The following is a 10,671-nucleotide window of genomic DNA, read 5'->3' on the forward strand; positions in this document are numbered from 1 at the left end:
TTACACATTTAGGTCTATTACAACAGTGATTAGGTTAACACTATTCCTTTAACAATAACATAATTTCTACGGTTGTCTCACTGTTGCTTGTGAAGTATAGAAGATCAAATTTGAGTGACACTCATTAAATACTTTAGATAAATAGTGTTAATTCTCGTTACATCAAACTCTATCATCGTTCCAAACACAATTTTAATTTATAATGGTTCATTATTTAACGAATTATATAGCATTCATCTATTGAATGTCGAACAATTTTAAGTCGACTACAAGATTTTTTTTTTTTTTTTTTTTTTTTTTTGGCTAAATAAATCATATGAAAAATGGTGGAGGGAGGGGTATTTTTGTAAAAAAAATCATTTTTAGAGTTCCAAATTCCAATTAGATCAAACCAGTGTCATAAATAGGCTCCTCGCAACTCTGAAAGAACCCAACAACTTTGATTTCTTCTCTTTCATCGGGTTCCGAGCAAGCAGCAGCAGCCTCCCAGATTTTCCCTGAGGCACCCATTCACAAACACAACTACAGATTCAAAAACTCAAACACGATTATGGGTTTCTTTTCCTTCCTCGGAAGGCTCCTCTTTGCCTCTCTATTCATCCTCTCCGCTTGGCAAATGTACGTAATCTCTCTTTAGATCTACATCAACCTTTTTTCATTCTCAATCTGATCCAATCGCTCACTACTATCATAATGTATCAAACTATGCGTCGTTAGATCTCCCATCACCAAGATTACCGACGAACCCTTGCGAATTTCATGTTAATTTTGCAAATATAAGCACAAATCTAATTAGTTTTTGTGAATGTTATCGTTTCCTGTTATTTAGGATTCGTTACCCCTTTTCGTAAAAAGCATTGCTTGTGTCGTTTGGCTGTTGTTTTGATATATGAATGTATGATTTCCGACGTTTGATTGCGTGTTTAAGCGCCATGAAAGGGGCGATCCAGGTGCATAAACTGCTCATCGGCTGCTTCGTTAAGAACACTGATACCTTCAAATTCTTCATTACCCTTCTAACTTTTCATGATTATAAAACGCTAGAGTATAGATCATTTGTGAAACTGAGATTGTTTAAGATAGTTCCATTCCTTAAATGCTTTTGAAGGCTCTCTGTTTTATTCAAAATTTTCTCTTGGGTACCTGTTTTTGAACAGGTTTAATGATTTTGGCGACCATGGTGGACCTGCTGCAGAGGAACTAGCTCCAAAAGTTGCTTCTATTCAGAGATTTCTAGCCTCCAAAATTGGAAACGGAGTGCCAAAAATTGATGTGAGACTCTAATTGCTTATCATCGATTAACTTAAAGTCTTAAACCAAATTAAAGAAAATGCTAAATAAACACCCCACTTAGGTGATGTTTCTTTTTTACTTGATGTGGATATGACTTAATCTAGTATACTATATATAAGTGTTTCTTTTTTACTAGTTTTTTGCTTATAAATAATGATGTTTGAAAATTCTATCAAGTTATAGCAATTTCATCCAAATACAAAACAAGTGTAGTTGCTACAAGTTCTTAGTAAAATTTTCAAAGAACATTGTTACATAAGATTTTTTTTGAAAGTATGATGATATCACAGGGTAAAAAATTTAAGACACAAAGCCTTAAAAAGTTGAAAGGACAATGTAGTTATAGGAAGAATTAAATGAATGTAAGATACTATAATACACAAATAAATGACTGTGTGAAAAATTAAACAAGTTGATTAAAATTTTCAAGATATATTGATACAGGTTAAGCATGTGGTTTTGGCTTCAATGGCTCTTAAAGGTGTTGGTGGGATTCTATTTGTATTTGGCAGCAGGACTGGTGCCTATTTACTGGTAATAAATAAAGATAATTAATTATTTTTATTAATTTGTCATTGTTAAATCTTTTTCTTCATTTGCATTTTGCAGATGTATTACATCCTATTTATGACTCCATTGCTACATGATTTCTACGACTATGAAACCGATGATCCAAAATTCCACGTTCTTCTTCCAGAATTCGTGCAGGTTTCTTTAATTTATATATCATTTTCTTTGATGAGAAAGGGCATTTTCGTCTTTTGCACAAACTAGAAATCAAGAGCAAATCACTCTCTTACCTTTTTGGGCGGGGATGTGAATTGTGATATTTTCATTATGTTTTTGATTCATCCACTTAAAATGATTGTCTTTTGACTTTAATACCCCTCATTTTAATTGAAGAGAGAGAATCATGATGAGGGTTATAAAAGTCAAAACATCTTTTTTTGGAAATATCACATCCCTTTTGGGTGTGACAAAAAATAGTATTTTTTTGTTCCATTGACATCGTATCAGTCTAATGCATGTCAAACTCTGTCTGTTTTATTGTGTTCTGTGTAACAATAAAGTTATATTGATTTTGCTTTTTTTTTTTTTGGCAGAGTCTTGCATTACTAGGGGCACTTTTGTTTTTTCTTGGAATGAAAACAGTGCTTCCAAGGAAGTTAATAAAGAAGAAGCCTATTAAAACAAAGACAATTTAGATTCATGAACAAAAAAGATTTGGTACTTATTTTTTGTTTCTAGAATGTGCTTCCAAGGTTCGGATTTTTTGAAGCTCATGTTGTGTAAGCACTTTCTAGAACGTTTTTGGTTCGATGATTTTCATTGTAATTCTCTTTTGTTCGATGTAATTTCGATTTTATTTATTGCCAACAGTTAATTGGATATTTTTCTTAATGTGGGAAGGTATTCTTTAGATGATTTTTTTTGTTTATGATGCTTTTAAGTTTCTTACAAGTGATTGTGGTTTTAGTTGTGATAAGCCCCAACTTTACTGGTTTATAACATAGGGGTATTTCTGTCTTTTATCTATTTATTTTTCTATTGGCTGTTTTGTTAGTGGAACAACACCTGATTATGTTGGCTGTTATTCCCTTTTGTCTTGTCTCTTGTGGTAGCATATATAGTCCTTTTGTTTTAGAGAGTCAGGAGCTAAGAATTATATTGTTAAGAACTTTGTTCTTCTTGGAGAGTCCATTCCTCTCGAATGAATGGGAAAACCCTAATTTATCTTATCAGTTCATAGTTTGACTATCAATGGAATCTGTGTCTTATTCAAGAAAGAATCACGCCCTATCAAGTTGATGTAAAACCTTGATATGCTACTTTTATTTGCAATCAAATCTGTTTTTGACATTGCTAAAAAAGTATTTTGTTGTCTAGTCTAATGTGAATGGAATGGAGCATTATAACATAATGAATGGAATGGAGCATTATAACATTTTGTATACAGTTATCAAAAAATGAATGGAATGCTACTAAGATAGCGTTTTGTATACAGTTATCAAAAAATGAATGGAATGGAGCATTATAACATAATGAAAAAAAATCTTAGTTTGAATTCTTAGACAGATTTTCATTTGATAGGGAGGTTTTCTTGTTTATTTCTTTGGGAAAAGGAAATGACTATCACCTGTAATAGTCAGTCAAAAGGGTTATAATGAACACAAACAACAAGTTCGATGATATATTTCGTACAAAAAAAACCAAATGTAAACAAAATCAACAGTTGTTTACCCTCCTGTGATAGCCAAAATGTTATGTTGAACACAAACAACAAGTTTGATGGTATATTGCATACAAAAAAAAGTGACCAGACATGAACAAAATCAACAGTTGATTACTGTCTTGAGTTATTTTCCTTTGGTCTTATAACATTTTATTACTCGAGTTTCTTGACGCTCTTGCAAGACACCGTTTTATAAAATAGTTATGCTTTTCTGTGTGATTTTATTGGGCTATCATAATTACTTGTAGAACTTGATTACAAATTTTTTATAATAATAATAATAATAATAATAATTTTATTAAATAAATGTGAAACCCCAAGTATATGATCAATCGGTCCGTTTGATCAAATCAAATGACTTCTTGGTATGAAAATAAATTTAATAAAATTTAATTGACAAAAACAATTCATATGGGTAACTAAAATGACGAAATTGAATTTAACCTGACTTTTAAGGTATCACCATTACAAATCTTAATCACTACATGGTTTTCACCTCGTTTAAATTTTAATAAATAAATTAAAAAAACAATAAATTCCCAAATTTGGTTCTCTATATACGCTATCACCATTGAACCGGGTGCCAAAAAAAAAAAAAAAACAGATCTAAATTCCGGCCGGCGATATGTGCACTCTAGATAAGCGAGGCAACATCTTCTTCCTCACTTTAACCGGAGACGGCGGCGATGAACATCGTCTGAACCCTACTCTCATCGCCTCCATCCGATCCGCTCTTTCCGAAGCCAAGTCTCAATCCACTCGCGGCACCGCCCTTATCACCATCGCCGAAGGTAAATTCTTCTCAAACGGTTTCGATCTCGCCTGGGCCAAATCCGCCTCAGGAGGATCTCCTTCGGAAGCAGTTAACCTCCTCCGTCACATGGTGGACCTCTTCAAGGATGTAGTCGCCGACTTCATCTCCCTCCCTATGCCAACAATCGCCGTCGTCACTGGCCACGCCGCCGCCGCAGGACTGATGCTCGCGATGAGCCACGACTACGTCTTGATGCGTCGCGATCGGGGGATTTTGTACATGAGTGAGGTCGATATAGGGATGACGTTACCTGGGTATTTCACGGCGTTGACGAAATCGAAGGTTGCGAGGCCGGATGTCCGGCGGGATGTATTGTTGCGTGGGGTGAGGGTCAAGGCGGAGGAAGCGGTGGCAAAGGGTTTAATTGATTCGGCGTATGATAACGGGGAGAAGGCGGTGGAGGCTGGTGTGCGTATGGCGGAGGAGCTGAGCAAGAGGAAGTGGGACGGCGAGGTGTACGCCGAGATACGAAAGTCGTTGTACCCGGAGTTGTGTGGCGTGCTCGGCTTGGTTAGCCGGGAACTTGTAAAAGCTCGGCTTTAAGTTTGGGGGTGGAAATAGAAGGGTGGAATTGTTATTTTTATTTTTGTAAGGTTGTTTCTGTTGTTGGTGGATACTTGAAGGGATGTAAATGTATAATGTTCTAATAAAAGTATATCACGTTTTAATCCTTTTTTTTTGTTTGCAAGTGGTCAGAGATAAGATGATAATATTTCATATTTTCATCATCCTTTTTGGAGAAACCCATTGTGAGAGCACTTGATATGACTTATGAATGATCATATCTTCTCACTTGTTAGGTAGATCATGCAATATATGGGTAATATTATTATTAGTAGTCATGTTCATGGCCTTAAGGAGTAGAGGTGACAAATGTGTTGCCTCCATGCGGGTTGAAACTTAACGGGTTGAAATAACTTGACTTTAATTATATCCGATTAATTATTATGTGTCATATAAATGTTTATTTTCTTGTTGGGGTTTAGGCATTGTAAATATATCGTGTTGTATTAGATTTTTTCTTGTTGGGTTTAGGGCTTGTAAAAACTGAATATGTTGGAACGGTACGATCGAGGTAGAAAATAAAATGTGAAAAAATGGGAATGAGTAGTAGTTTGGGAAGCACATTATCAAAATTCACAATAAGTTTAACCAACTAGATGATGGAAGTCACTTTGAAGGGGAAGTGTGGGAGTGAGGTTATGGATTATGGATGAATTTTTTAGCCGAAAACCGGTTATTGGTTCCCCAATCCATCAATTTTGGTTTACTGTTTTTTCGGTTTCAGTCATGTTCGGGTCGGTTTCGCTACCGAACACCTTCTTAGATAACAAATTTCCTACTAGAACCGAACCGGAAGCGGTTAGTGGTATTCAGTTCTGTTCTCGGTTTCACATTTAGGTGTTGTTTGTTTTTTCTGTGGCAAAATGTCTGCAGACCATATCTACAAAGCTCTGCAATAGAAGATGTGGACCAAACGTTTGCAGTCTGAAAGAAGAAGACTGTTTGTTTTTTAACATCTGCATGGTGTTAGATAAACTAAAATCTAATTAAACTGATTTTTTTAAAAAAACATAAAAGATTTTTTTTTTGATAATTTTATGATTTTATTATAGATAATTAACAAATGTAGATTAACTTTTATGCATTATTGTATAAAAAGTGAAAATAAAATGGTAAGAATTATCGTATATATTTAATAAAAACCAACAAACTTTGGTTGTAAAGTTATACCTAAACATTATAATTAGAGATAAAATATTTTAACACGTAACATGAATGGAAATAAACTTTGATTTTAAATGAAAATTTTCAAAGTTTTTATTTGACTTTTTCAATCAAATCAATTAAAAACTGATCATAAATATTTTTCTCAAGAAATGAACGATGTTGCATCAAATAATGTTTTATAAAACTTGGCACAAAAAATATAAGACAGTATTATGATTTTTTTGCATATCTATATAAACAACTCCACAAATTATTATTGTAATTAAATATTTATTTAGAAATTTGTCACAAAGGTCATGATTGTGTTATCAAACCTTTTTTTTCTTTAAGTATCGTAACATTTTTCCAATTTATTTATCATATATAAAGTTGGAATAAATCTAAGTTTTTTATAAAAAAAAACAGCAAAAGTATATGTGTTTTTTAAATTAGAAGCTGTCTAAAGATGTTTGATGGCTCTGATCCATATCTGCGCCAAGAAGAGGACGCACAAACCTTTTTTGGTCTGCAGTCTTCAAAAAAAACAAACAGTCTGCGAAGCCTACTGGCTACGTGTGGTCTGTCTGCTTTGCAGACAGAAGAGGTCAAGAAGATCTGCAGACAAAAAACAAACAACACCTAAACTCTTTAACCGATTTTCAGTTAGTCTGGATCCAAAACAACTTACATTCTTAGTATGGAATATGCAATTAAATAACGGCTTTCACATTACAAAACGATTATATCCAAAAAAAAAAAAAATTTACATTTGGTTTTGGTTTTAAGCATTCTTAGTTTACCTAAAAGATTAAAAAAAAAGTTGCAAATAAACTGATCATTTCTTGTTTTATGGTTTGAACCACAATTTCATCCGTTATAATTTTGGTTTCGTGTGGTGTCAACTCATTCAATTAAATAAATTGAAATCTTTGACTTAAACTCGTTTTTTCTTTTTTCTTTTTCTTTTTTCTTTTTTTAATGTTTTTTGTGGTGTAAAGAAATATCACACCATATGGAAGAGTATTTGGTGTCCGCTCATACTAAATAGCAAACAATTGACACGCCATATTTAGGTGTATTTGGTGTCCGCTCATATACTAAATAACAAAATAATGACAAAACAACTTGTGTTTTTCCACTTTTGGTGAAAGACAATTAATTTAACATCTTAGTTCTTCCTTATATATTAACACCACCTTTTAACTTTCTGTAATGTTTACTCTAATTGTCATCTTCACTTTCACTTGGTACAATATTACAAAACATGGCCATTGCCAACATAAAATGACCCATGGAAAAGTACCGTCGGAAAATACCGACAAAATTCCAAAAAAAAAAAAACCAATAATTTTGCAACAAATTTACGATAGATTAGCAACTAGAAAAAAACATTTGTCAGTAATCTTTTTGTAAATTGCCGGCGGATTTGCGATTTAAAGTTTGTCGGAGTTCTATCAAAAAACCTAGACACAAACATGGATAGTGATTTTTTTTTCCGTACAACGGATTATGTTTTGTATAGTTGTACAGTACAACATTTTAAAGGTGGATCAACATGTCTTGTACTGTAACAGTAATCCGATGAAGATAGGTTTTGTAGAGTCGTATAATACAATATTTGATGCTTTGGTGACCTGGTGAAGAGAAGATAACTCACGTGTTATATCTTCACTCAATTCGGATATGTCATGAGAAAACTAAGCACATTGATGTCAAGTTGCATTTCATTAGTGACATTCTGGAAAAAGACAAGTTCTCTATAGTGAAAATTAATAACGAGGTGAACCCATCAAGAAACAAATATGTTGACAAAGTCGTTACACATAGAGAAGTTCAAGCTTTGCTTGGACTTAGTTGATGTTCGCAGGTAATTAAGTCCATACGGGGCAAGTTAGCAGGAAGTGAGATAAAGTTCTTGGTTTCCGAAGGAGGTTAGAGAATACTCAAGTCAAGATGGAGATTGTTTAATATGACTTGAGCATTTAGCATTTATGACAAAGCATTGTGGCAGAGCATTATGACTTAGCATTGTGGCAAAGCATTGTGAGGAAGAATTATGGTAGAGCAATTTGACAAAGCATTGAAGCTTTGCTGGTGAGTGAAAGCTCTGTTCGGCGACTGAAAGCTACACAGGTGAGTGAAAGCTCTGTTCGGCGACTGAAAGCTTTGTTTAGTGGCTGAAAGCTCTATCGGTGAGTGAAAGCTTTGTTCAGTGGCTGAAAGCTCTCAGGTGAGTGAAAGCTCTGTTTGGTGGTTGAAAGCTCTGCCAGTGAGTGAAAGCTCTACCGATGAGAGAAAGCTCTAAAAGTAGTGACATGGTGGCATGTGATTGATTGGCACCTTTCATTGACCTATGGACTTGTAAGCTTGGTCCATTAGAGTTTTAGGTCTGATCTGTAACGTCCCATTTCCACAAACAAAAATTTTCATTTTTAATTCAGATAAAATACCATATTCACAAGATCCAAGTTATAAAAACCATTTGTTCTAAAATACACTTGTTTAAAAAACCAGAGTAATATAAATAATAATGAATCTCCTTTGTTGATGATGTGTGTGTATAGTCACGCCTTCGCTTTCCCACGATCACCAATGGTACCTGAAAAACATTTAATCTACAACCGTAAGCCAAAGCTTACTGAGTTCCCACAATATATATATATATATATATATATATATATATATATATATATATATATATATATATATATATATATATATACACACACACACACACAGAGGAGCCTTCAGTTTGTCTGTCCCGCTTCGCAAGGCCTACAACATGTATGACCACTCCCGAGCCTACAGTTTGACTAGCCCGCCTCGCAAGGCCTACATTTTACCTGGACCGCTCTCTCTCAGCATACAACTGACCCACCACTGGCCTACATCACACCCCTGGCCCGCCCGAATATGTTGGCCTACAACACAAAGCAGGACTGCCTCAACCCACCCCACTACAATATGACGACATATGTAACAAACAAGCAATCAAGTAAACACATAAACACATGTAACTATCTATCCTAGTCTACCTGTCTAATAGCTCACTACCGCATACCAGGCCTCATACAACAAACGACGTCGCTACTGGCGAATCTCCAAGGAATACATAGCTATGTGTAACCAGAGGTGAGATAGACATTCGAATAAGCGATCCCACTCTAGAGCCACAACCAAATAAGGAACATATAAGAAAGAATAGATCAAGAGTTCTCAGACTATCCTACGTGTGTAACACCCTGTTTCAGATCGTTTCCATTTCGAGGTGGTGATCAAGGATTGGGTATTAGCAGGCGTAGGATTCTTGAAGAAGTTAGTTTCGGGCTAATTTGGAGGTGTATGATGTATATTGGATGATTTAGGTATTCAGTTTGTGTTTTGGAGTTAAAGGGTATTTCGGTAATTTGTCAGATCGGGCCTCTATGGAAAATGGATGTTTCTTCAGGATATGGTAAGGCGGGTACGAGTTGATTAGAGCACAGAGTTTCTCGTACCTTTTCAAGGATATATGGATCTTTATAATCGGATGTGTATCGAAGAAGTTATGGCCTTCAGAATGTGTAGGGTTTGAGGGGGTAAGACCGAGTACGCGGGGAGTACGTGGCAAGTATGCGTGGCGTACTGGTGCGAAGGGTGATACGCGAGGCGTAGTTCAGGGTACGTGTAGCATACTGCGAAGGTTGTATCAGGGGTGTGGAACCTCGTACGCTGGGCGTACGAGAGTTAGAGGAAAACCCTAATTTTAAGTGAGTGTACCCTATATAAGCACATTAAATCCTTAGGGTTGGCCTCTTTATCACCCTCTAAGTCCCCAAAACCCTAGAAATCGTCCTTTAGCCTTCATGATGGTATTTTGAGCTCATTGTGTCTATTTTTGGTGTGTTTGGTCCATTTCCAAGAAGATAGAGTTTGGTGCAAGGATAGGGATCAAGGAAGAACTTATAGATCTGGATTATGGGCTTCATTTCCAGCTTATTTGAGGTATAAAGCTATAAACTTGATCATTGATGTCTTAGATCTAGCATGTATGAGTTTTTGGTTCATTTTGGTCCCAATAATGAGGTCTAGGGGTTTGGAATTCCCCATGTTTGAGTTGGTGTTCGTTTGGTGAAAGTTTAATGCTTTAAGTTGATGTTGGGTTCTTTTGAGGCATGCAAAGTCATCAAGTCAATGACTTTATGGGTCTAGACGTTCTTTAAGAAGTAGATCTATGGCTTGGACGCCTGATCTAGAGCATTAAGCACTTAATGTCGTTTTTCGGCTTAAGGGAGGAGTACGTTAGGCGTACAAGTCTGTACGCGCAACGTACAAGCTAGTTTGCTTGTATGCTTAGCGTACAGCTGAGTACGCCCTGCGTACACAGTCAGGAAGGGTTTGGCTTGTTGGGCTTCGGTGTGGGCTGTCTTTTGGGCTTTGTTGTCTTGGTCCCTGTTGGGCCATCAGATTTTGGGCTGATAATTATGTTGAAAAAGCCTTCAGTGGATTTGGGCCCAATTTGGAAAATTAGGCCATGAATTGGGCCTTGAGTGGTTTTGGTATTTGGGCCTCTTGGATTATTAGGTTTGGGCCTAATTCTTGGTCCAAACTAGATTAAGGGTAAATTGGTCAGTTACCCTAA

At 35.6% G+C, this 10,671-nt stretch overlaps 1 protein-coding gene and 1 pseudogene across 1 annotated transcript; both read left to right on the top strand.

The window, feature by feature from the left end:
- Positions 1-399: 399 nt before the first annotated feature.
- On the top strand, positions 400-2,731 carry LOC145163153 (uncharacterized). The gene is made up of 5 exons (XM_079082022.1): positions 400-618; positions 1,158-1,272; positions 1,738-1,827; positions 1,903-2,001; positions 2,397-2,731. The coding sequence occupies exons 1-5, from the start codon at positions 551-553 to the stop codon at positions 2,496-2,498; spliced, it is 474 nt and encodes a 157-aa protein (XP_078938148.1). The 5' UTR covers positions 400-550; the 3' UTR covers positions 2,499-2,731.
- Positions 2,732-4,095: 1,364 nt separating this feature from the next.
- LOC145167625 (enoyl-CoA delta isomerase 2, peroxisomal pseudogene) lies at positions 4,096-5,011 on the top strand (annotated as a pseudogene).
- The last annotated feature ends 5,660 nt before the right edge of the window (positions 5,012-10,671 follow it).

Source organism: Lactuca virosa, chromosome 3, assembly GCF_052849685.1.
Source record: "Lactuca virosa cultivar CGN04683 chromosome 3, Lactuca_virosa_CGN04683_v6, whole genome shotgun sequence".
In the NCBI taxonomy this organism is placed as follows: domain Eukaryota; kingdom Viridiplantae; phylum Streptophyta; class Magnoliopsida; order Asterales; family Asteraceae; genus Lactuca; species Lactuca virosa.